The sequence below is a fragment of the Manis javanica genome, chromosome 11 (genome assembly GCF_040802235.1).
Source record: "Manis javanica isolate MJ-LG chromosome 11, MJ_LKY, whole genome shotgun sequence".
Taxonomy (NCBI): domain Eukaryota; kingdom Metazoa; phylum Chordata; class Mammalia; order Pholidota; family Manidae; genus Manis; species Manis javanica.
Genome location: NC_133166.1, coordinates 38,850,069 through 38,875,905, shown reverse-complemented (window position 1 = coordinate 38,875,905; position 25,837 = coordinate 38,850,069). Strand labels below are relative to the sequence as shown.

Below are 25,837 nucleotides of genomic sequence, written 5' to 3'. Positions count from 1 at the left end.
ACAGGATTCTCACACACCCTCCCCCCACCACCACCCAGCCTGGCTCATGGGCCATAGGACGCCTCAGGGACAGGTGTGGGAGGCTTCCAGAGAAGGCCAAGTGGCTGGCAGGTGACCAACTCCAACAAATGGGCCAAAGAGGCCAAGCAGGGACAGAGGGACATTCAGGTCACACCCAGGCCCCTCCCTGTTGTCCCTATAAGTCCCCAAACTGCAACCTGGCAATTTTGCTTGTAAGGTCTGGGCTAAGAGTAGCCCCTCCCAAGGGGCCCAAGGATTCTGCCTGGGGGCTCAGATCCTGAGAGGGTCTGTAACTCCTGCTCTATTCTTACCCAGGCCCCCAGGGATGCAGCAAAAGTAGCTGTGGTGCCACTGCTGGCAGGCAGGGGTCACTCCAGGGCAGAACTGCTGACCAACCAGCAGACCTTACAAGATACCAGATCCCATGTGAGCCAAGGGAGGGTCCAGGCACGCAGGTGTGCACAGGCAATGAGGGAAGAACAGGGAGTGGCTTGAGCAGCTGGGATGGGGCACCAGAGAAGGAGGACATGCCCCCCAGCCACCCTCTCACAGGAAGATGGGCCCCCCTACCCTTCTACTCAGATCAGGGGATTGGGCTACAGGAGTGGGAAGTGGGGAAGAGAGCTCACGTGTCTCTCTCCTACTGGGTGGGCCTGTGAGGCCACTCAGACTGTGCAGGCACCACACACACAGTATGCCATGAATCATGCCCCCTGTGTCTGAACACAATGGCTTCCCTGCTTGACCCACCCACTGGGCTGTGTGTGCACATGTATGTGCGTGTGTATGTACACACACACACATACACACACACAACACATGCTACCCTGAGCCCCTCAGAAAGGGCTCACCCAGCAGCAGTAAGAACCAAGCCCCTGTTCCCCACAGAGAAACAGGAAAAAGATCCCTGGGCCACCACCCTCATCCCCCTGCCTGCTGACCTGAGCATTTCCTCCAGGACTGGCTCCAGCCTCACTTCTTCTCCACTCTCCTGCCCCACCAAAGCAGTGTACCACCTAGCTGAGACAGCTGTGGAACCCAAGTAAGGAGTCTCCTCTAGGTGGCCAGGCATTTAAGAAAACTCCTGGATGACTCCTGGTAGCCCCACTGTCCAGGCAAAGGAAGGAGACTGGCCAGTCTACCCCAGGCACTACATGCACCTGCATGGCCGTGGACCCAGCACTCAAGGACTAGGAGGGACAGGTCATGCCGAGGTAAGGCTTCCCTCTTCCCTCAGGAAGGGGGCAGAGGCTGCTATCTTCTGAGCCCAGAAGGGAACAGCAGAGACCGCATTTGGGGGGAGAGTCCCAGAACCCACAGACAGAGGTAGGCCAGGCAGAGATCTATCATGGGGGGGAGATAAGGTTAAGCCTCAAACCACCTGGTTCAAACAAGGTTTTAGGGTCCATTGGAAGGGCACTGGACTGGGAGCCAAGAGGCCAATATTCCAGTCTGACCTTGGACAGGTTATTTCTCTCAGACATCAGTTTCCTCATATACAAAATAGGGGTTTTAAAACTGCCAGGCTCATTAAGAGGTACATCCATTCATTGAAATACTGTGTCACTGTTAACAGGAATGAGAAGACTGTGAATGGGTATGGCGATATCTCCAAGATGTAGTAAATAAAGAAGGCGGCTGAATAGTGTGTATGATAGGCTACCGCATCTGTAATAAAAGGGATGAGTATACAAACACCCCTATTTGCATGAAGGAGCCTCAGAAGTAGTCTAGAGAGGGGGCGCTCAGGAGCAGGAGGGAGTCTTCTCACATACATATTTTTTACATGGTTTAATTGTTTTTTTAACTATGTGACAGAATTACTGACTCAAAAACAAAGTATAAGTAACTCCACCTCTCTCTTTAGGATGTCACAGACCAAAGCAGACCTATAGAAATGTGCTGTCGTTGGCCTTAGCGGTCCACTAATGCCAGAGGCCCCCGGGGCCTGGGAGAAAAATCTGCAGCTTCCTTCCAAGGCTCACTCCAGTATGGCTTAGTCAGGAAGTCCCTTCTTAGGTCTGACTTCATTCCCACCTGAGGAAACCTCCAGTCCTGCCTCCCTGGTTCCGTGAAGCTATCCACAGATATCCCCAACTCCCTCTGGGCCTTAACAGATAGCAGGGTGACTCTAAGCCTTACATCCTCCTCCAAGAACCTGGAATGGTTTGTGGTTACTCCATAGGGGATAGGCTCATTAGTCCTTTAATCAGCCTGGGAAAAGGAGGAAAGAGAGACCAGAGAGACAAGGCTTGCTGCCCGACCCCCATTCACCCTCTTCCGTGCACCGCCATCTCCCCTTGTGTCCACCTGCCCTGTCCCTTTCCCCCCCTCCACACACACACATAAAAATCTCTCTTAACCTCCCTCCTACTCCCTTTCTTGTCGTCTATGGCCTCCTCTCCCTGGTCCTCCCAGGTGTGTGCCCACGCCTGCTGTCACCATGGCGACCATTCACCACAAGCAGATGCAGAAGCACGTGTCCATGGAGCTCTCCACCGCCCACATGCACACCTTCTCCCACAACCAAGATCACGGGATACAAGTAGAGTGGGACAGGGGCAGGAGGGCATGATGGGACAGCCTTTCTTCCTCCACATCTAACCCCTGGGTGGACTCAGTCTTTGCCACTCCTGAGCCCCTCAGGAGCCCCAGATACAAAGAGCAATGCTTTCCCAACCTAGGCTTCTAATTTGTGCTTTGATGAAGCATCAGCCAGCCGAATATTCACTCACAGATCAGATCTCCAAGAAAACAGCTTTGAAAAAATCAGTCACATAGGTGGATGTGAATGATTGATGAGCTTAACTGCTTGAGGAGACCAGAGCCAAGGGCCAATACACTTCATTGTGATGGGAAGATTTCGGGCACAGAGGAGCTAGGGAGATAGCTACCTTACCGACCGATGAGTAACGCAGACCCTGCTCCATGTAAGATACGGGAGACCTGGAGCTCCAGTGGAGAGAGCATGAATGCAACAACAAGAGGCCTAAGCTTCCCGACTGAACCTTCAGGGACCAGACCTGGTGGAGGTCAGACAGAAAGCTGAGAGATGTCTCAGAAAACACATTGTTGGGTAATGTCTCTAGTGGAGAGTGATTAAAAGATGGCAGGGGGCCAGTCCTCCGGGCCATTGTCCCTCCAAGTCCTCTGTGCACAGAGGTCAAGGCCAGAGACACTATATACAAACCTCTCCTGGTTAGTGAGGCAGAGCGAGTGAAGAGCCAGAACTCAGGACCAGAAGTTGCAAACAAGTGATTACAGCAGTGATTCTCAGCCCGGGCCACACATTAGAGGCATCTGAGTGTAGGGGAAGGAGGGAGAAGAGTAGCAAAAAGAGCCATACCCAAGTGTCCCGCATTAAATCAGGTGTTCGGGGTTTTCTTTTTAAGCTTTCTGGAGATGCTAATAGGCAGCAAGAGTTGACAGCCATGGGCTAACAGAGCCCAGGCAGGGAACATAAATGCGGGAAAAAAACCGAGGTGAACTGGAAAGGACATACCCCATCTAAGGGGGCAGCCACTATTCACCTCCCACTGATTATTACCATATGGGAATGCGGGGCCAGTGTTGAGAATCCAGAAATCTGAATTTTCATTTGAACTCTCTAGATTTTTAGACGTAGAGTTACTCTGAACATTGCAGAGATCAAATAAAACCCATCTGCATGCTGGGTGCAACCTGCACACTGCTTGTTTGACCTCTGGTGACTATTTAAAAGCAGGCCACACAGCTCCCTTACACATTTTTCGCATCTTAGTCCTTCAGGTTAGTGAGGATAATACAGGCTTCTGGTTCACTGGGGTGTTATGAGGATTAAATTAAATTATCTTTGAAATGTGCTTAGCACAGTTTCTGACACAAGAAAAGTGCCTCATGAATTAGAGCAATTATATTAAGTGTTAACGCATCAGCCAACAAAATTTTCTGTAGTTAATACTAAAAATACTTTTGTTTTCCAAACATAAAATTACACTACCATATTGAATATGCTCTTTCAGAAAAGGAGATTCCCATATATAGCCCCGCTGGAGCAGGAATATTTCCTGCCCCTCACTCAAGAATCACTACCCCCATGGCAATGAATGCTGAACCCACAGAAGGGTGGGAGAAAGGCCTACAGCAGAGCTCAGCTAAGCTACCAGGCACCAAGCAGCAGTAGGACAGGTTCCCTCCTAATGCTCCTGGGAGGCAGGACTGCCAGGAGAGAAGGCCAAGGGATTGAGAAACTCCCTAAAGAGAAGTCTCCTTTTATAAGAGGACAGAAAACAAATTGGATGCCGGTCTGTGGCCCAGTACACTAGATTGACCTTTGATGGGTAGGAGGGGAGTTGGCTCCCCCCGGTGGTTGATATTGGCCATAACACAATGACCCACGACTCTGCAGTCCTCTTTTCTTAGCCAAAGCTGGTGCTGCCCGCACTCCCCTAAACCACTCAAGAAAAGGTCAGCCCTCCAATGCCGGGCTGACCTCCAAGTGGAGCCCATTCTGACCTCTCGCCTGCTACCACAGAAGTTGTGTTGAGAAAGTCCTCAAGCACTGTAGAGTTCTTCAGCCTGGTGACCTGAAGTTCTGACACCCCTGCAGGAGAGAGACTCCCAGAGTTTGTGGAGAAGCCTCAACCAGACACTGCAACAAAGGGTGCGGTGCTCCCTGTGTCTCCCCAGGTCCCTGGGTGCTTCTCTGTCTTCTCCAGGGCCCAGCCTTCACCACCACCACTCCTATCCCCCAGAACATAAACACTGGCAAAACCAGACCGAGGAACCCTCCCCTGCCCAGGGGACAGGGTGAGACCCCTGGGAGGTGGCAGGGAGCAGGTAGGAGGTCCAGCCTGGAGCCTAAGAGGCGAACATACATCCTTTGCCCATTGCAGGGGATAAAGCCGTGTTCCAAGCCCAGGTGCAGGGGAACCCCAAGCCCAGCATGTCCTGCGGGAGAGAGAGTGGCATCCCCATCAAGGAGTCTGCCAATCTACGACAGCATTAACGAGGAGCACGTGCTGAAGCTGTGGGAGGTCCAGTCACTGATGAGGCCAGGGACAGGGACCCCCCAAGGTGGACACTGGTCCTCTCAGGAACCAGAGAGCCACAATGGGACCCAATAACTGGGCGATGAGGAGAGGCTGTCGCTGTCCTAGAGCAAGGGCAGGATAAGAGGGGCTGAGTCAAGAGCTGAGGCATTGCCAGAGTAAACAGGGGTCCAAAGTTAGAGGTGAGGCAAGGCAGAGCTAGGGCAAAGACAGAACAAGGAGGGGGCAGGCCCAGTGGAAGACAAGGAGCCATTCCAGAAGGTGAGTGGGCCAAAGGGAACACAGCACCAAAGCAGTGCATGTGGCTAGGAGGGAGCAGGAACCTTAGTGGGTGGAGTGAGGCTGAGCTCGGGCCAGGCAGGCGGAGGTGCTGATCTTAGAGCAGGGGTGAGGATCAGGGTTCCTGGGCTCCTTGGGGGAGCCTCCCCAAAGAGTCTTGCCAAGGGCCCCTCATCCTTGGGTCTAACCAGCTTCTGTACCCTCTGAGGAAAGGCAGGGATGGGTTACTGGTATACCTAGGCCTATAACTACTGTCCCAACTGGTCTTGCCCCAGCTTCACACTGTGAAACACAAAGCACCTCCCCTCTCCACTACGGACAGAAGTTGGTTCGTTCTCCTCCCAGTGATCCCATTGTTGGACCCTGAGCCCCCCACACAAGCTGCTGCAGAGTCTCCCTACTGGCCACCCCTGACATAAACCCATTCATTCAACGAGCACTTTCCAAGAGCCCACCGGGCTGTAAGTGCCATACTCAGGCACCAAGGGAGCCTTATTCACCAGTTTCCTCAGGGGATCAGCCCAGTGCCTGGTACACAGGGCTGAATATGTGTTAAAGGAAGTAGTACTCAGCCCACTGCCAGAAACTGCAGGTAAACTGGGTAAGCTACAGGGACATCAGAGGAAGCCTCTCTCTTCCAGGAGCTCACAGCCAAGAGGAAGAACACAGGATCAGGCTACAAACATATACACTCACACTGGTTGCAGCCTGGTACCTGCAAATCCTAGAGGCTGCTCCATCCTCCACAGGTACACCCATACTAGGCTCCTCCCACAGTCCCCAAAACATTCTCTTTCCCCATCTCACAGAGAATCTCCCTGTGGTCCCCTCCTCCCCACCGCCCCACCTCTAGTGGCTTTAGTCTTATCCAGTTGGAGCCACTGACCTCGGATGACTAGATGTGCATTGCAACAATGACATGCAGACACCATCTACACCATGTTTTTGCTGGTGGCAGAGTGTGAGCCAACCCCCTAACTTGGCTTTTTCTCCTAGGGATCAGACTCCCCCATCTGAACCTGTCCCTCTCTCTGTCCTCAGGTCAAGACAAAATGGATTTCTAAAAGATGTTGAAGAAGAGGTGAGACTAGGATGCTCCTCTGCTCAGGTGCTGCCCCTACCCTCCAGTCTAGAGCTTCTTGAAGCTTTTCAAAAGAGCCCTGAGCTAGTGACCCAGGAGCCAGAATCCGTGCAGTGGAGAGGGAAATCTCAAGGTTAGGAGAGGCTCCCTCTGCCTTCAGAGGGAGACACTAAGTCCACGCTCAGTACCCCCATCCCCCTTGGCACCTCCTGCTCCCAAGAAGCAGCAGCAGAAGGTGACAAATGAGAAGGAGATGCTGGAGATTTTGTCCAAGTTGCCCAAGAAGGACTTTGAGAAGGTCTGCATGGAATACAGTTTCACTGACTTCCAGGGTCTGCTCAAAAAGCTCAAAGAAATGAAGAAAGTGGAGGTGGAGGTCAGTGCCGATCGGGGGCAGGCATCTGAAGGCGGGGGGCTGGGCCCCACCAAGTGTTAGTGCCTGTGTGTCTCCCAGCAGCGAGGTCTCCCCACCCTGCACACACACACTCAAAGGTACACTTCCTGCTGCCAGAGCAGAAAAGGAACTCAAGTCACCTGCCTTCTACCTCTCCTCTCTTCACTACTCCCTCATGTGCTTGCATGGACTTGGGAGCTACACAGACATGGCTCAGATCCTGGTTATACTACCTTATTAACTGTGTGAACTTTAGGTGCCTCTCTGAACCTCAGTTTCTAATCAGCAAAGTGAAAATTATACTTTCCTCTTTCATTCATTTTTATATTGTCATTGCCATTCATCCACTCAACCAGCACATAATTATGAAGCATCTACACTGGAATTAGAGAATCTACGTAATGGGCTTAGGTACATAGTAACTGTTGTGCAAATGGTTCCTTTCTCATCTCCATCATATCTGGCTCCCCCTAAATCTTACAATTGATCAGTGGCAGGAGCTTGGGGGGACATGGCTATCTAATCAGCCTAGTCATTTCAGGAGACTCCTCCAGTATTGGGGACACAGACTGAGCAGGTTCCAGATTATGCTGACACCTGCCATTTTGTTATCACAATCTCTCAGACCACCCAGATTCTGAAGCCCCTGCAAGACAGAGAGGTCAAGATTGACACCACAGTGGTCTTTGACTTCATCATGGAGCTGAAGGACTCCAATGTCAATGTGATATGGATGAAGTGGGGGGCACATGGCAGGGCCCACCCTCGTAATATCATTTCCTCTCTGCAGCCCTTCCTTTGTAGACCATCCCGTTATCCATCATCCATGTCCTCGCTTCCGTCCCAACAAAAGGATACCCCCTGGGATGGTGGAAACTGGCTGGGCTCTGTTCTTAGCTATTTCACCACTTTGCTGTTTGATTTGAGACAGTTATTTTCCTCTGTCTGTGCCTCAGTCTATCCACCTGAACAGGCTGGATTAGATAGTCCTGAAGGTCACTGATGATCTATGGCTCCAAGAGAAAGCATCTAAAGAACTCATGCATATTAGGAGTTCAGGCCTTGGAGGAGGCAGGGACCCTGGATCCCACTGAGCCAGACAATGAAGCTAGAGATCTTAGGGGCCTCTGGGCATGTTTGAGGATCTTAGAAAGTTAGACATGTCACCCTCCAGCTAAAGCTGGTCTCAGGGAATGGGGACCTCTGAAAGTCTCCTCCTAAACCGCTTCATCAGTTTTTCTACCTATTCCATGGGGCAGGGTAATGAACCACTGGGGATCCAGTACTCTGGGCAAGTACGATGTGAAGCAGATGGGCACCAAGCACATGCTGGTTATTACCAATGTGAACGTGAATGATGCAGGTGCCTACAGCCCATCCGTGGGTGACAAGTGGATGAGAGCAGAGCTCACAGTGCTCGATATGAGTGGGCATCAGTGGGCACAAGGAGGACACAGCAGGACCAGGAGGGAGGCAGAGCCAAGGATGGAGTCCATGGGAATAAGGGAGAGAGGACTGTGGGACTGTGCAGGAAAGGACTGCCTGGGGATGGAAGTTAACAGAGGAGGGAAACATGGGTGTAAGGGAGAAGACTGTGAGAGAGTAAGTGCCGCAGGGCAGTGTAGCATAGCTGTTAAGAGCACAGTCTGTGGAGTCGCACCACTGGGATTCCAACCCCAGCTTGTCATTTATGAGCTGTGTGACTTGGAACAAGTTATTTGACTTCTTTTTGTATTATTCCCATCTGTAAAATGGCAAATAATAGTAGAATCTACCTGTGTGGGAATTGGATGCATTAATATGTGCAAATTGGCTAGAACACCTGGCATATATTTAGAGCTACTTAAGTGCTTTTGAAAATTGCTGTTAATATTAGTGGGGAGGAGACCATAGGAACATGATGAGAAAAGACTTCAGGGCTCACGAGCAGAATGAAAAGGGTGCTTCCTGCAACCGTGGGCTACAGGAGGCCGGTGATACCTGAGTCTCCATGCGCCCATCACCATCCCACCCCTCAGGAGGGACCAGGCCTCCAGCTCCATGGCAGCCTCTCCTACTCTGCTGCACATGAGCCGCTGAAGTTCAAGGGAGAGAAGAAGCCGATGAAGGTCAGAGAGCACCAGACAGCTGTGTTTGAGATCTGCCTCCCCAAGAAAGTGCCCAGCTTTGTGTGGAAGTTCAATGGGAAGGAGCTGAAGAGGGATGAAAAATATGACATCACAGTGTCTGAGGATGGCCTGACGCATACACTTAAGGCTAAGGATGCCAGACTCATCAACAGTGGAGAGTTCTCTACCGTGGTGGGGGAGCTGGTGCAGAAGGCCCAGCTCACTATTGCCTGTGAGTGGTGGGGCCAGAGCTTGCAGGGGGGGCTTCATGCCACAGCAACTTCCATGTGGGCAGTCATCCATCCATCCACCCACCCTTCCATCTCCTCCTTGCAAGGCCCTGTGATGGGTACTAGAAAGAGAGGGTTCTCCTCTCCACTAACTCCTAGATTAGTGGGAGAGGAAGGAGAGAAATTAAATTAGAACAAAAGTTCTCAAGCCAAGGAATCAAGACATACTGGGGTCTTATTATCAGCTGGGAGATCAAGGACCAAGAAATCTTTAGCCTTTATGGTACAGCATACCACTCCTGACTATTCACTGGAGAGTTGCACTTGATGGTGGATACCTCAAGAAGCATGTTACACTTGAACTACACTTGACACATGTGACACAGAATCATCATTGCTGTGGAGGTAAAGACAGAGGTGGTGTGAGCCCAAAGAAGGGACACCACCGGGCAGGCAGGAAAGGTGCAATGAGGTGATGTCCAAGATGTACCAAGAGGAACAAAAAGGAGTTCAGGTATCAGAAAAAGGGGAAGAGGACAGGAAATTATGAGGAGAGGGAACAGCATGTGTAAGCGTCCAGCCACCAGAGAGACAATGCAGTTGTGACTGGAGTCCCAAGGGGGCATTACAGATCTTAGCTGCAGTGCTTCAGAGAGGTCAAAGTCATTACCCCATTTCACATATGCGGAAATGGAGACTCGGAGAATAAATGCAGCGTGTATGGAGAGCTAACTGTATTATTATGGAATAAATACAGTCAGCTAGCAAGTAAGGGGCAGAACTGGGTTCTCCTGGTTCTGCTAGGTACATTCATGGGTCACATGTTGCTCACAGATACACTCCATGTCACAAGTCACAAGTGGGACCACAAAGAGGAACAAAGCAGCATGAAACTGCAGAAAGGGGAGTAGGAGGTTGATAGCAGGCATAAGCATTTGTCTCTCTGTCCGCAGGCATCCCCATCAAGTTTGTGAGAACCCTCAAGAATGTATGTGTGAAAGAGAGGAGCCAAGCATGCCTTTGAGTGTGAGCTGACATCCAAGGATGTGACACTGTCCAGAAGAATGGGCAGCGGCTGGAGTTTGGCACAGAGTATACAGCATGATCTATGAGGGCAAGCGAGCAGAGCTGGTCATTGAGGATGCCGAGCTCACTGAGAGTGGTTGGTACACCATAGGGGCCATGCAGGATGAGAACCCCACTGAATACTGCAGAACTGCCGTGGTCACCGGGGAAGGTACACACGCCCCCCCGTCCCCGTCAGTTCCCACTGACCAACCCTCCCAACCCTAGCAGTTCCCTACCATAAACATTGATCAACCCTCCTACTAACTCCAGCCCTCACCAGACAATGATCAGTTTCTACCTCCCCACTCTGACCACCCCCATCTCCCAAAGTCTGACCATCTCTGACTTCCCAGCCCCTGAACATTTCTACCTCCTAGACCCTGGTCATCCCCCATCTCTCAAACTCTATCTGAAATTCCTTGATTTGATTCATCCTTCACTTTTAGACTCTGATCATCCCACACCCCTTGACCCTGACCAGTCCCTACTCATTAACCATGACCATTCCCCACCAACCCTGACCACCCTCAATTTCCAGTCACCCTGGGCATCACACAGATCAGCATAACCACAACCAAACATCCCAACCCCACCATCTATTCCTTCAGCTTAGCATCACAAGTCCCCACTGGCCACCCTGTAATGATGAGCCCCCATTAGCCATCTCGCCGTCTTCCTGGTCACCATTTCCCAATGCCACTGACATTTCCCCAGTCCCCCACCTACTTGGTCCAATTCCCCTGCTGGCCATTCCCAATTGCCCATGACCATTTCCATCATAAATGAGTTTAATAGAGTGGCACCCCTGCCTGGCCACCAGGATTTTCCCATGAGTCCCTTCACCCCAATACCCTAACCCAAACCTCTGCTCCTTCTCCCCAGAGCATCTGGCCACAGTGAAGAGTGGGATGTCCGATGTGCACGTGGCTACTGGGAGCCTGACTGAGCTGTACGTAGTGCTGAACAATGAGAAGGTGAAGGGCATGTGGCTGAAGGGTGGCAAGGAGATATGAGGCAGAGGATTGGGAAGGAGACCAAGAAGGCTGGGGCTGACTGCGTGTACAGTTGCACCCACGCCTGCCACTTGCCCCCCAGATCACAGACTTGCCTGGCATGCAGACTGTGAAGCAGGGTGCGGTGCACATGCTCATCTTCCTCAATTTGGGCCCCGAACATGAGGGCAAATACATTCTGGGCCAAGGACGTGGAGAGCAAAGCCTCCGTATTCATTGCAGATAAAGTCTCCACCCACTATAGACAAAGCCCAATCAGACCAGGCCCACCGACAAGCTCGTAGCTCTTCCCCACTCCCTGTGGGCTCCACCGGCTCCTTTCTTCCCCAATCCCTGCTGGGCAAGCTTTCCCTGCCACCCCACCCCACAGATCCTCCTACCATCAACCCATCAATACTGGAGGCACTGGCAGTGCACCCCGTGACCATGAAGATGAGTGACACGGCGAACATCGAGGTGCCCTTCTGAGCAAAGCCACTGCCCAAAGTGACGTGGTACAAGGACGGTGTGGAGGTGACAGAGGAGGAATGTGTGTCCATGGAGGGTGGGGAAGACGAAGCGCCACTCATCATTTCAAACTGCATGTGTAAGGACAGCAGCCTCGTTCTGCTCAAACTCGAGAATGACCATGGCAGAGCCACGGCCACTTTGTACCTTAGTGTGCTGGGTGAGCGCAGGACCCTGGCTGGAATGGGCCAAGGGCACCTGCTGCTCAGTGCTCCTAGTGGGAGCCAGGCTGGGGATAGAGCTGGAGTTTGGGTTGAAAATGAAATGGGAGCCCTGACTTTGCAGCCAGAAGCCCACTTCTTAATTTCCTAACTAGGTGGCCTTGGGCAAGATTAACCTTTCTCACCTCTGTTTCTCATCTGCCATGGGGTGATTTTTTTTTTAAAGTATATATTTCAAGTGAATTTAAAGCACATAGCAGAATGCACAGCACATAATAGACCTTGAAATGTTACATAAATATTGTTATTGACTTGGAGATGAGGACATGGTTGGAAGTAAGGTGGAAATGAGATGAAGGATGGGATTTAAGGATGGAAGTGAGGTTGGTTGGGAAGAGAATTGGAGTTGGAAAGTGAAATGGAGTGAGGGGAGGTAAGAGAGAGCTAAGAATAAAATGAGGTTGAAGAGAAAGATGGAATGGGGGTGGGAATGGATTTGAAAGAACTGGCCTTAGTGAGCTCACATTCAAAATGCAACACACGCACAACACTGTTACCATCTCCCCAATCTGCACCTCCATCAAGGTGTGGGGTGAGAAGGTTTGGGTTTCAATGCAGTTCAGCAGTGACTGAGCACCTCCTCTGTGATCTCAGTGCTGAGGACACAGAAATGAAGTATCCCCAGCAGTCCTCCAACCCAAAAGGGATGAAAACTGGTAGACATGTGATTAAAACATAAGGCACCAAAATACCAACAAGCACTGCAGTTCTAGATGCTGACAGGAGGGGAGATCTTGTCTGGAAGGGGACAAAGGTGGATCAGAGGAGGCAGGATCCCCGCAGGTCTCTAGTCTACCCACTCTTTGGCAGGCAGGAGTATCAGGGGCAAGGATCAAACTCTTAGGACAATTCTCAGAAGGAAAGGCAGTGGGCACAGGGAAGGGCGAGGAATCCAGAAAGCTTGGAATCTAGCTATGTCCCAGCCTGGATGGACCTCTGGTGAGTGGAATGAAGCCCTTCTGATCCTTTGCTCCAAAGCCCCATTCTGATACAATCTCCTGTCCTAAGACCATCCCAAGCCTTCCCAGGGCCAGGTAGAGTTCCTGGAGCTCACGGATAGTTCTGTGCATATGAAATGGAAGGCTCCAAAGGACAATGGCGGGTGACCTGTAATGCAGTTCACAGTGGAACGGAGGGTGGTCAGCAAGAAGTCCTATATCAAGATAGGCGAGGTGGGCAGTAAAGTCACTGAGATCTCCATCAACAAGGTAGGAGGAGGAAAACCCTATCAGTTTTGTATCCTGGCCGTCAATTCCAAAGGAGTGAGTGACCCGCTGGAAACAGATGAAGTGTTTGCAGGCAATCCTATCGGTCTTTGAGATAGCTCCATGCTCAGTGGGAAACTCCGGGGTCAGGATGGGGGCTGTCAGCTAGTGAGGAATGGTGGTCTGTGGGGAATTCCAGAGGGTCACCTCTCTAGCTGTCCCATGAGACGGATGGATTGCAGAGTAAGGATAGAACACTGTTTGGAAAAGGAATTGTCAACTTTTCCAGTTAGATCACATGCACAAAACTGTCTTATGTATATATCCAGAACTGTGCACAATTCCAAAGAAATGCATCTATTTGTTTCTCCATTCCAGAAATCATCCTGCATCCCAATGAGAGTGATGTTACTCTAGGAGTAACCTTGAATCCATTCTAATTTTTTTTCCAAAGAAAACCCTTGACAACATCAGTATTTTAATTATGACTGCTCAGTTAATTACTTATTACACTTCTCCCAGCTGATCTCTATGGCTCACTGTGTCAAGACAGTACATTAAGAATGATGGCACTGGAGAAGACATAAGTTGCAAGGTTCAAGTCAGTGATTCTCAATCTTGTCTACACATTCAAATCACTTGAGATCTTTAAAAGAATGCTGGTGCCTGGCCTCCACTCCAGGCCAAGTAAGTTAGAGTATCTGGAGGTAGAACCCAGATACTAATTGGTGGTGGTATTTTTATGTTTTTACTCCCCACTTAATATGCCACCAGAAGCTAAGTTTCTTTAAGGAGAAGGCCAGAGATCAGCCTGGGGTGCCCCCTCCTAACCTCTGCCCTCTGTCTCCCACAGAGCCTCCTGGTCTTGCCTCCCATCCCCAAGTGGTTGATGTGACCAAAGAGGCTGTGACCATCATATGGAATGCCCTCACTCAGGATGGGGGAGCCCCAGTGCTTGACTGCATTGTGCAATGGAGAAAGAATGGTAGTAACTATGGGTGTCAGTCCACAAGGACCCCATCCAGGATGAGGTTGTAGGGACAGAGGCCCAGACGGGGCCAAGGGAAGCTTTGCTGGGTGGACCCATGTACCCCTGCTGCTCTGAACATACTCCTTCCACCAATTCCTTCAGGGGTTTTAATAGCACCCCATGACCCTCTTTTCCATGTGCTCTCACTTTATGGTCTCTCACCCCATGGACTCCCTGGCTTCATACCCCTCAAATTCCCATTTCAGATGCCAAGTATACCATGGACAGTCTCCTGGAGGACACAGAAGATAAATTCTGAGTTGTAGCTGTGAATAAGGCAGGCCCCAGACAGCCCAGTATATCATCCAACTCAGTGGGAGCCAAGAACCCTGTCAGTGAGTACAGATGGGGCTGCCAGGCCCCAACACGTAATGGAATTAGCCCGTTCAGAGTAGAGAGAGGATTTCTTCTCCAGGAAAGTCTAACCAGAAGGGTCACACAGTCTCCACTCTCTGGGAGCTGCCAGTCTGAGGGTCAGGATTCACATGTAAGAAAAAGCCAGCAAATAGAGAATGAGAGTCAGGCAGAGTAAGGAGGCAGGGTGGAAAATAGTTTTTGTCACACTTTGAGTATTTCTGGTTAGGTAAGGTAGTAGAGGCATGTTTGAGGATGAGTAGGGGTATTGGGTAGATGGTAGAGAGTGCTGAGTTTAGGAAGTGAGAGGGAGGCACTGCAATGAATGGATGTGGGAAGATGGCTGGACTTTTTGAATAAAGGGGCTGAGTGTGTCGGGTATGTTGAATTTGGAGAGTAGTGACTTGAAGGGTGAAAGTGTTGACTCAGTGAGAACTGAATCTGGAACTTGTTGAATATGCACAGTTGGGAATTGAGGGTGTTAAATGTGGAAGCTGGAAGTAAGAGTGAAAGTAAAGTTTTGTGGGAATTGGGCATGGAGTTGAGTGGAGATGGGCTGGGGGGCTGACTGGATGTCTGTGCCATCCAGAACCCCCAGGATTGGTCCGGGACCTGCACGTGTCTGATTCCTCCAACTCCAGTTTCTCCCTGATCTGGTGGGAGCCTGCAGGGAGAGACCCACCCTCCAGCTATATCCTTGAGATGCAGGCCAAAGACACCAGGAGTGCTCAAAGTGCACAAAGATCTCCATCTTGGGCACCTGCTACATGGTGGGAGGCCTCACTGAGAGGCGGAAATTTCTTCTTCTGAATCCGGGATGTGAATAAGGCTGGGGTCGGAGTGCAGGACAAGGGGGTCCATGCCATGCAACCAGCAGGTGAGGGCCCAAAGAGGCCTGAGATGTAGGCCCTACAATCCTAGTTCCAAGCCTTCCTCTCTGAGTCATCACACAGGGTAAAACTGGGTGATGCTGTGAATTCTTCATTCTTGCTGTGCCTGGACAGGGCTAGGGGTGACCCCAGTGGCTTCCCCACCCCAAAACAACTCCCTCTTATTGTGTGCCAAATAGCATCTACTGTGTGCCAACAGAGGTGTTAGAAACAAATACAATACAGGACCAGCCCTGAAGAGTCTAACATACATATAGAGGGAGATAGATATAAAAATAGATGCTTCCGAGTGTTGCAGGGCTGCTGGCTGGCCTGTAGTGGGAGCAGGAGAGGCTGGGAAAGGCTTTGGAAGGCAGCTTTAAGCTGAGTCTTCCAGAAAGAGGTCCATGGCCCCACTTCTGTCTCCTCCATCTCAGGCGCCCCCAAGTTTGACCTCAGTGAAGAATCATGTGGTGGTTCGGGCTGGGACAGCCCTCTGCATCCATGCTGCCTTCTGTGAATCATTCCCAACCCTGGCCGCTACATGCCTACCATTTAATGAATATGGCTACTGTAGCTATCAGAGCCTTTGCCCCTGACTCTGTCCCTCTCCAGACCATTGATACTAGAGCCTGGCAGGAGACTCCTTAAAGTGGAGAGGGCCCACTCCCAAATACTACCTGGGTGACCCCTGATGCCATCTCCTGTCATCACCCAGGGCTCACAACCACCCGACATGATCTGGCAGAAAGATGGCACCCCCACCAAGGGCCAGGAAAGCATCACCAAGAGCAAAAACTACTCCCAGTTCCTCCTCAACAGCACCAAGCACTCTCACTCAGGGGTGTACTGCATCTTGCTCCAGAATGAGCTTGGAGGAGCATACTATGACATCCACTGCATGTGGCAGGTATGACAGTGGGCAGAGGCCTCAGGGAGGTTTCCCTGAACACACTCCAAAGTAGAGCTCCCAATGTGGTTTGGGTTCCTACCCCTGTAAAGTCATGCACTAAGATAGTGAAGCCTTCTTTGACACCATAAAGCAAGACTTTATCAGCCTTTGCCTTAAGGGAGAGGTTGTTTCTGCTTTTTCTCAATGTCCTGAAGCTCCAGAGGCATTGAACTAGGGCCAAGACCTTGTTTAGTTTCTGCAGTCATATCTGGTTGAGTTTCAGGGCATATGAAAAGTATGGCCAGCAGAGCAAGCAGAGAATAGGCAAGAGGCAGGAGGAACAGATGGAAATGAGTCCACTGAAAATTGGGCTGACTTCTTAGAGAGGGTTGGAAGCTTTATAATAAAGCCCTAAATCCCCAAGGGATGAAGGATGAACTTTAACTGATGCCAGGCACTTCACCAAACATTGCTATGATAGTTACTGCTAGCTTTATTTTGCAAAGGAGGAAATGGGTCTCAGAAAGGATAAGTAACTTGCCCAAGTTCACAGGGCTAGTAAATGACAGAGCTACACTTTAGAAATAGTTCTAACACCAAGACACCAGCTGCCTGAGACTCAAAGAAGGGAGTGCCTCATCCCATCCCCCATAGGGCTTGGCAGGTGGTTGAGGTGGGGGCATTGCCTCAGGCCCCCCAGGGTGGCTGATGGACCTTCCAGCTGTTGTAGATTTTCCACAGTAACCCACAAACCTACAGCTGTTTGAAGAGGTCCCTAACATGGTGACTCCAACCTGGAACCACAGCCCCAACGTGCAGGAGGGCGGTGAGGCGCACTATGTCATCATGAAGAGGACGCGAGCACTGCCACCTGGGGCACTGCCACCTGGTTCACAGCGACCCGGCGTTCGTTCCGCAACAAGTACACCATGACAGGGTTGCTCCCCGCAGGAAGTACTGCTTCCAAGTTGTGGCCCAATTGACAGGGATCCGCTGGACTCCAAGGATACCTGGCTCGTCAACAAGGACAAGAGTAAGTCAGGGGACTTGTGGGGTTCGGGTTACGTGTGGGATCCCTGATGGTGGGAACAATACTAGGGTTGCAGGGGTGCCCAAGATATAAGGTAAAACCTGAGAACCATTGAGATGGCAGGGTTCAGGTCTAGAATGCTGGGGAGAGTAGAGCTCAGGAAGCCCACGGGGAGGAAATACCTTAGGGATATTCTGAGGGGTAGGACTAACATGGAGGTGGGGAGGTGGAGAGGTGCCCTTGGGTGCAGGGATGAGGTGGGGCGGTCGGGGGGAGGGGCTGGAGGGCCGGAGGGCAGGGCGGGTGTGGAGCTGAGACTTGAGGCGGGAGCGGGGCTGGGCGGTGAAGACTAGGAGTCTCCGAGGAGTGGGGGCGGGGATAACGTCCAGGAACCCTGGAGGGAAGGGATTAAGGCATCGGACAGGACATCAAGGGCGAATTAGGAGGGAGCCAAGAAGACCCTGGAGGCTGGAATGTTACTGGAAAGCTTGGACCGGGAGTTTAAAGCCAGATAACAGCTCGGGTCCGGGTCGCTGGCGACTGGAAAGAAGTCTAGGACTCCTGGTCTGATATGAGTAAAATCCCAAGGACTGATTTAGGTCGTGGAACTCTGGAGTGGCAAGAGGGTAGGAGGCTGGCGAACGGGGAACCTTTGAACCAGTATAAAGTCGGGCCCCAGAGTTGACCGCGTGTGGGAATCGGGGTTCCTAGAGCTGGGACTCCCGGGGGCCCTGGAGCTCTAGCGGGTGGGCGCGCTCGGGGCCCACTGTGTCCCGCCCGCGCAGACGGGGACCTGAGCGCCCCGCTGAAGCCCTACCAACAGGACTGGCGCCACTCGCCGCGCTCTCAGACCCCGCTCAAGCCGCACATCGCGCTGCGCGGCGAGGACCGCACCACGACTTGCGCCTTCCTTGGGAACCCGCGGCCCGCAGCGACCGTCTACAAGGGCGGCGTCAACATCACGGCCAACTCCAAGTTCTGGTACAAGTCCACCAGCAGAGTGTGCACGATCTTCATCCCCACCTGCACGCTCCAGGAGGGCGGCGAGTAAAGCGTGCCGGTGGAGACAAGCCGGGCAAGCCCCGCAGGAACTGCAACCTGTCTACAGCGAGGACCCTGCGCTGGCTCGACCTGGCGGCAGGGGGAGGGGCAGCCTGTGTCCCATCTGGGCCAGAGGCTCAAAATGGCCGTGTCGTGGGCTGTCGATCAACTCTTAAAATGGCAGGTGCTGGTTTTTAATGTGCTCACAGGTGGTGCAAACATTCGCTAACGTGCTGTAGTTTGTACCTCTCCCATCCTCTCCACCTCATTTGTTATGTGCCTGCCCCCTACAGTGCCTCAATAGACTGTGGTTTTTAGTTGTTGGTCAGCCTAGACCTGCCTTGATAAAAGATACTGGTGACCAGGCCTAAACCAGACCACCCGTTACAATCTCTCTGACAGGATTCTGGAAGGAATCTGTTGACAGAATTTTGCAAGTGATTCTGATGTGCAACCAAAATTGAAAACTACTAGTCCAGGATAAGGACACCTGAGAGGCACAAATCCAGGAGGCTGAAGGGTACCTACTGGAGGCCCTTCCTCTGCACACGTGTGCCTATGTACGGGACGTATTTTATTTCTTCCTTCACATTCTGCCGTCTTCACAGCTGCACAACTAGTAACATGAACTTTCTACTTGCAAAGGTTACCTGCCTTGCTCCTCCATGGTTCTAGTTTCCCATGATCTTGATAAAATCTCAACCAACAAGACTCCCCACACCCATTTACCACTTCAGCCTCATCCCTTGCCCCGCCCGCCCTGAACTTTCCATGGCTCAGCATTGGTGTCCATGGTTACAATGGATACAGAACATTTTCATCGTATTATAGATGCCTTTCCTTGGAGAAGGGACCATGTCCTGTTCCTGTCTCTCAAGTACACAGCTAGGGGTCTGGGCCTGAGAAGTGCCTCCAGAGTGGCTCCTGCACTGTGTACTAGAAGTAGGCCAGGCAAGGCATTGTGGGAGACATTCTAGCTTTCATTCCACAGCTAGAGAGATCCCTGACAACTTAATTCTGGTTGTACATACATGGGCCCAGGGCCCTGGCTTTACCATTGACCAGCCATGTCACCATGGCAAGCCTCCCTCCGAGCCTGTTTCCTCATCTATTTCATAGGGCTGTTGTGATACTTAAATGAGATAGTGCATAGGAGTGCCTGGCACGTGGCTGGCAAATATTAAATGTGGAACAGTTGGCAGCTCTTGGTCCCACACACTTAGCTGACCTTGAGATACTGGCACCCAGGCCTAGGCCCAGCCCCAGAGGAAGATTAAGGTCCCAGGCCCCGTCCAGCCCCTGGTTCCTCCATAGTAACTGCAAGTCCAGCAATTTGGAGTTTCCCTTGCCCCTAGCTTCATTAACACTAACAAATACTTGCTTTGCTCTTTCAGACAAAGATGACACGTCAGTTCTAGCATCTGTCACTGAGAGTCTGCAGAAGAACTCAAAGTACCTTATGTGAGCTCCATCCCCAGTCAGGGGGATGATGTGATGTGGCTCTGTTGGCCTGTCCTCTGCATGGCCCGTGAGGGCAGCCCAGTTGGCTCACTGATGTTGTCAATATAAACATTCATTGTAGGGATGGGACAGTAAACAGACCTGGCTCACTCTTGCCTGTTCCTGAAGGTGGTGTGCAGTAGGGACCAAGGAGATGAACTTGGGAGTGGAATGGGGATATCACAGAACCCAGACCCCTGAGAGCTTGGCCCAAACCCCCTTTAGGGAGTGTCCAGCCCCTTTTAAACTGAGCCTCAACTTGCCTTCCCATCCTTTACAGCCACACCAAACCCTTCCCACTTGGGATGGGGCAAGTCTTGCTCACTCCATCCTTATCCCCATTCTGCTCTCTCCTGTTTCTTCACCAGGGAAGTCTGTCTTCAGAGTTCTGGGATTTGAAGGAATCAGGACTTTGCCTCTTTAGTGTCCAGGGTTCTCACTGTGTTTGGAATTAGTGCATCTGGGTAGCTAAGGGATTGGCCACCCAGCTCACTAGGTTTCAACTTAGGTTTTTCAGTGGAATCCTTAAAAAAAAAAAAAAAAAAACCGTAAGAAGCTCCTGGATTTGAAACAAGGATAGAGGGTCTTTGGGCCTCCCTATTGTGTTTTCCTTTTGTTATCTAGGGATCTCTGTAAAGACCCTAGTTTGAAAAGCACTGATTCATCCACCACTCACATGGGACCTGAGTATTCTCTACCATATTCCCACAACCGTACACCCTCTCTACTAATGGCATATTCACTATCGCCTAATACTTCCCTTTCTACTTCTGGGTCATGGCACTGCCCACTAAGATGCAAATGCCCATGGAGTGGGGTGACACATTATTCTGCAGGGCTTCATCTAAAGTATGAATCAGCAAAACTAATCTCATTCCTCCCACTGTTCAACTGCACCCAGAGTCTAAGAGAAAGGTGATGCTTTAAGGGAATCTAGATCATTTTGGAGGAGGAAGCAGGTCTGGTGTGGGGAGGGGAGGAGGTGGGCAGCGGTAAAGAACACTCAGTAACTAAAGTCATCAAAGGTGCTGGGAGCCCATACACAGCAGAGTACATCAGGGATAAATTTGGACAGTGGCAAATACTACCCATCCCCCACCCTCCTGAACTACATCCTTGCCTGTACACATGGCCAGGGGAGTGAGACCCACTCCAACCAGTGCAGTGTCACTAGAGCCAGGAAGCCAGCCCAGCGCCAGGATGCACTGGCAGGACTGTGGCCTAGGCTGTGACAACATCCAGGGTCTCTGGACAGCACATGCCACACAGCTAGACAAGTAGGGCAACCAGTGGCCCTTGGTTTTTATTTTTATTTTTCACATGAGCAGTAGAGGATGGAGTTGTCCCATCCTTGCTTCCCTTGCATTGAATGTGCCTTGGGTCTTCTGATCCTAGAGTGTCACTGGAGCACCCTCCTTTTCCTCCCAGTACAGGAGGGACAGGGAGGAAAGCAATGGGGGAGGGGGGTCCCAGCTTCTGAGTCAGGCTCAGCACCCCCTCAGCACCTCCCTGAGGCTCTCTCCCTACATGACTTTGACAGACAGCAGGACCGAGACAGATGGCAAAGAAAAACCCAGAAAGGCTGGGCAATAGACTACACACACACACATAGGCTGGCCCTGTCCTTTGGCATGGTTCACCCCAGCCCTGGAGATAGGGTCTGAGGGTGGTAGTGTTGGGGCCTGAGCTTTAGGCTGACCTTTGAGAGAGATGGGACCATCATGAGTCCTTGGGACCCCAAGCTCCCAAAGAAATCCCCAATCTTGTCTCAATCAAACACCCCTTCACCTTCCCAACCACCACTCAGAGATTAAGACTGTTCAAGTAACAAGGATAGATGAGAGAGAGGAAGGCTCTACCCTTACCCAATCTTCCCAACAAGGGGCCTGTGAAAGGGGCTTCAAGCCCCAGCCTTGGATCATCTCAGCAGATTCTCCCCTCTTCCCTCAACTCCATGTGGATCAGGAAGAGTAGGAGTGGGCAGTCAGACCTTTCCATCTAGTAGAAGTTGGGGGACATCAAGGGGCTGAGCACCATTGCCCTCCTGCGGGACTTTGACAATGCAATGGGGTACAGGAGAGGAGATGTCTACTTCTGGCTCCAGCCTAGAGCATTAGGCTGGATCTTTCTAGCTCCTGGCATTGTCTTGGACCACTAGCTTTACTAGAGATCCTTCTCCTGCTTACCCCCTCAAACTCATGTATTTCTTGGGCGGTTTCTTTGGCCCCAGACTGGTACTGCAGCCATCCCGACCCAGCTCTTGCAGGCTCCTAGGTTCTGGACCCCAGCTCCAGAGAGAGAGAGGGGCAACCAGATCCTAGCGTCCTAGTTGGTCTTGCTTCGTCTATCATCCTCCACTGGCTCCCGGCTCTCCACAGCTGACAGGGCGATAAACATCTGGGCAGCGTAGTAGGTAGACATGATGAGCACCCGTGCGTAGGGCACAGGGAAGCAGAACTTGTTGAGGGCGAGGGTCAGGTCTGAGATGATAAAGAGCAGAGCACCACTGACTGCTGCCAACTCAGTCCAGCGCCAGGCAGCCCCGATCAGCTGTAGCCCTGCCACAGCCTGCCAGCTCATGAAGCCAATCACGGCCACATAGACCCCCACCAGGTAGGTGAAGGCACCTGAGAGGCATGGGTAGAGGAGGGCGTAGGACAGGCCCGATAGCACTGCCATCACCAGACCTTTCTGAAGAGCCAATGACCGCATGCCAAAGGCGGAGGCGTAGAGCACATGGGCCACAGCAAACATCAGCAGACCTGGGAATAAAAGAGAATGAGGGGATGCTGAGGACGGGCTCAGGTGAGTAATGAGTAAAAGGGAGTTGGGGTGAGAGCCAAGTGCTTAGCATGACCCAGGAGCTTTGATTAGGGAGTACCAGGGGTGGGAAGAAATCTTCAAAGGTAACACTGCCCACCCCCACCCCCTGCATTCCCCTGAGGACCTCCAAAACTGATGGCCTGATCACCTGCAAGGTCACCCTCCTACAAGAGCCCCACAGTTCTTGGCCTCGGAGCCCCTCAGATTCCCCTTATTCTTGTTCAAAATCCCCTCCCAAATCCTCAGCCCCCTATGACCCTCTAGTGCCCAGCCCCAGGATTCCTCCCAGGCAGCTACTGTGGCAACTGACCGTGCGTAAAGTAGCCCTGGTCCTGCCAGATGAGGAAGGCATCACCTACAGCAGAGAAGACGAGCCCCACAAAGATGCGGGTGGCGCTGGGGTGGGCCAGCAGGAATCCTAGGCCATGGGCCAGAAGGAAGAGGCAGAGGCAGAAGATGGGCAGGCACTTGATGAGGGCGCTGAACCATGATGGGCTGGATGAGGGCAGCCAGAGCACAAAATACACACAGGTGGCCTTGAAGAAGGGCACCAGCTTGGGTCCCTCACTCTTTACCTGGAGGACATAGGACAGGGCAGCACTCAGAGCTTAGGAGCTCAGAAGCCCACAGGGGAGCTCAGATCCAGCACCCTCAGCCCAGACATCCATGCAGAGCCCTACCTCCCAAGCAGGGAGGACTGAAACACAGAAACCCAGTGTGGCCAGCCCAGCCAGCAAAGTGTGAACACGCCATCACTACCCAGAGGTTTAATTGATAGGAAGAAGGGCTCCACTGTTCCTGCTGCCCCAGGCCATTCTTGACCCTGGGGCAGGACCAGAATGGTCACTCACTAGGCAGAAAAATGACTTTGGGATAATGGCCCTTTCTGCAGCCCAGTGCTTCTCCCTTCCTGGCCCTTCCTTCTCCCTCTCCAAAGCCCCTTTAGTCCCTTTCTGCCAGCAACAGCCCCCAGCTGTCTGGAATGGAGTGGAATCAGCAGGAAACCACAGAGATGCCACAACTGGCCACCTCGTGATCCTCAGCCGTGGGGCCAGGACGCAGGCTTAGGGCCCTGGCAACAGTGGGTGAGTGCCAGGAATGCATGAGGGTGGGCACTGCCAGTCACCTCAGCCCCCACAGGCGCTCCTCAGCCTGTACTCCAGCTGCCACAGCCTAAAGGTACCATCAAGGGCAAACAGAAAGATGGGAATGTTAGCTACAGAAATGGACCCATGAGTTGGAAGAAAACAGTCCCTGAAATGCCAGTAATTTCAGGGGTTAGGGGACTGGAGGAGGGTGTCACTCTAATTTCCCAGAAAATGAGAGCAACTCAAGGCACATCAGAAAGAGAGGAAGGAAGAGGGGGTAGGGTTCTTTTCCCAGCTTTTGATCTAAAGCCAGCAGACAGGCTTGGAGGAGTGGGGAATTGAGAGAGGGAAGTTAGAGCAGCTGACTTGGTCTCAGCCAGATTAGGGGGGAGGGCAGCTAAAGAACTTGTGTCCAAGGCTACCTCAGGCACTCTCCAAGCTAAGGAAGGGCGCTGCTGCAGATACTCTGCATCTGTGATCCCCTGAAGCCTCTTTCCTTGGGCTTCTGGTGCACAGTCTCTGGGGGCTATTCAGAGCAGCTGTGGTTCCCTGGATACCTACACTCTGACCAGCCTATGGCTGTCCAGCACAGGGCTCTGGGGACACACTCAAGACTCCCACCAGTTACCTGTGGACTGATCAGACTATGAAGGAGCTTGGGAAGAGCATGTCGATGGGTCCAGGTCCAAGCCTGCCCTTACTCTGCCAGGGGTGGGAGCAGGGGGAAGAACTAAGTTCATTCCTAGAAGATTCCACCATCCGCCATGGCTCGTCAGGGCAGGGGCATGGGCAGAGGAGACTGGAGAAGAGGCACAGCCCCACAGTCCCCAGATTTCCCCAGCATCCACCTGCCCTCCCTCAGAAGCCTCAACATCTGCTCCGTACTCCTCCCCCAGCCCTTTATTTCCTAGGAGAAACAGGCAGTTGTGGCTGGGGAGACTGTGACCAGACATAAGAGAAACCAGAATTAGAAGGGTGGGAAAGAGACAACGGTTCGAGTTGAGAAACAGTGAAGAGGTGTCAATAGAAATCACCCCTCTTCCTCCAGCGCATTGTCAATGGTGCTTAGACTCAGGGGCATCGCCTCCCCGCCCGCGACTACTTTATAAGATGAGGAAGGGAAGTAAACACATTTGGGACAGGATTCCGAGCAGGTCCCAGTCACCCTCCTGCCCTCTCCCGCCGCCTCCCACGCCTCCCTGTGGTCTGCCACACCGAACCCCGCGGCCCTCTGCAGTTCTCTTCCTCTCCGCGGCAGCGACCCCGCCGAGCCGCGGCAAACATAAACATCAACAAAGTCACGCTTCCGAGTCACGTGCCCACTGTTGTCCTCTCTCCCGCGGGCGGACGCGGGTGCACGGAGGAGGGGCGCCGCGGGTCTGGGGAGGAGGGGGCCGTACCAGCGCCCGCCTCCCGCCCGGGGCCGCCGGCCGCCGCAGAATCCCTGCGCTTCCTCGGCCCCCAGCAGCTTGGCCCGCCGCAGCCCAGTCCCCAAACCGGGGGGCTCCGGCCGCGGGAGACACTGGCTCGCTCGCTGCTCCCTCACTCACCACAGTGACCGGGGACACCATGGCGGCGGCGATGTGCGCAGCGCTGAGACGCGCTGCGGGCTGCAGCGGCCAGGTGAGGAAACGAGGACGTAGGTAGCCCGAGCTGACGAAGAATACCTCCGGTGCGCCGGGCGCTGGGATTTCTTTCTGTGATCCCACGACGTCATCGCGGACTCGGCCAATGAGTTGGCTGGAGCCGTGCCGAGGGGCGGGGGGAAGGCCGCCTGGCGGCGCCAGCCGGGTCCCGGGCTCCTGCAGCTGGAAAAGAGGTTTCTCGCAGGGGCCGGGAGGCGGGGCCCTCGAGGCTCCACCTTTCCGGGAAGCCGTGCCAAAGGCATCCCGGAACGTGACCATGATCCCGATCCCTGGGTGAAAGAGCTTGGCTGAGAGACAGACACGTTCCTGCCCTGGAGGCATGGCTACGCACATTTTCTCATAACCCGGGGGAAAGGCAAAGACATTTTCCCTTTGGACGTTAAACTTGCAGTCCACACGGACACAGT

The 25,837-nt window shown here is 52.5% G+C and overlaps 2 protein-coding genes across 2 annotated transcripts; one reads left to right on the top strand and one right to left on the bottom strand.

The window, feature by feature from the left end:
- Positions 1–787: 787 nt before the first annotated feature.
- Positions 788–19,838, top strand: IGSF22 (immunoglobulin superfamily member 22). The gene is given in 37 exon segments (XM_037026675.2): positions 788–2,541; positions 2,543–2,560; positions 4,530–4,663; positions 4,896–4,989; positions 4,991–5,036; positions 6,209–6,225; positions 6,227–6,291; positions 6,372–6,411; positions 6,613–6,787; positions 7,431–7,550; positions 8,065–8,090; positions 8,092–8,225; positions 8,873–9,145; positions 10,097–10,164; positions 10,166–10,196; positions 10,199–10,236; positions 10,239–10,380; positions 11,094–11,225; positions 11,314–11,398; positions 11,400–11,443; positions 11,592–11,891; positions 12,961–13,263; positions 14,011–14,148; positions 14,151–14,191; positions 14,402–14,522; positions 15,131–15,259; positions 15,262–15,338; positions 15,340–15,418; positions 15,848–15,869; positions 15,871–15,924; positions 16,125–16,309; positions 17,024–17,178; positions 17,181–17,247; positions 17,250–17,279; positions 17,282–17,335; positions 18,118–18,432; positions 19,729–19,838. Coding segments are annotated over 37 exon segments (3,939 nt in total). The 5' UTR covers positions 788–2,464.
- Positions 19,839–21,143: 1,305 nt separating this feature from the next.
- Positions 21,144–25,615, bottom strand: TMEM86A (transmembrane protein 86A). Its single transcript, XM_037027056.2, has 3 exons — positions 25,335–25,615; positions 23,007–23,271; positions 21,144–22,635 (listed from the first exon to the last, which is right to left on the bottom strand). The coding sequence occupies exons 1-3, from the start codon at positions 25,353–25,355 to the stop codon at positions 22,199–22,201; spliced, it is 723 nt and encodes a 240-aa protein (XP_036882951.1). The 5' UTR covers positions 25,356–25,615; the 3' UTR covers positions 21,144–22,198.
- Between the last annotated feature and the right edge of the window lie 222 nt (positions 25,616–25,837).

Excerpts from the sequence above, each read along its gene's own strand:
- TMEM86A (XM_037027056.2), bottom strand. The coding sequence starts at position 25,355 with ATGGTGTCCCCGGTCACTGTG. Across the intron at positions 23,272-25,334 it reads TGGTGTCCCCGGTCACTGTG|GTAAAGAGTGAGGGACCCAA; the intron begins GTGAGTGAGGGA and ends TATGTCCTCCAG. Across the intron at positions 22,636-23,006 it reads CCAGGGCTACTTTACGCACG|GTCTGCTGATGTTTGCTGTG; the intron begins GTCAGTTGCCAC and ends TTTTATTCCCAG.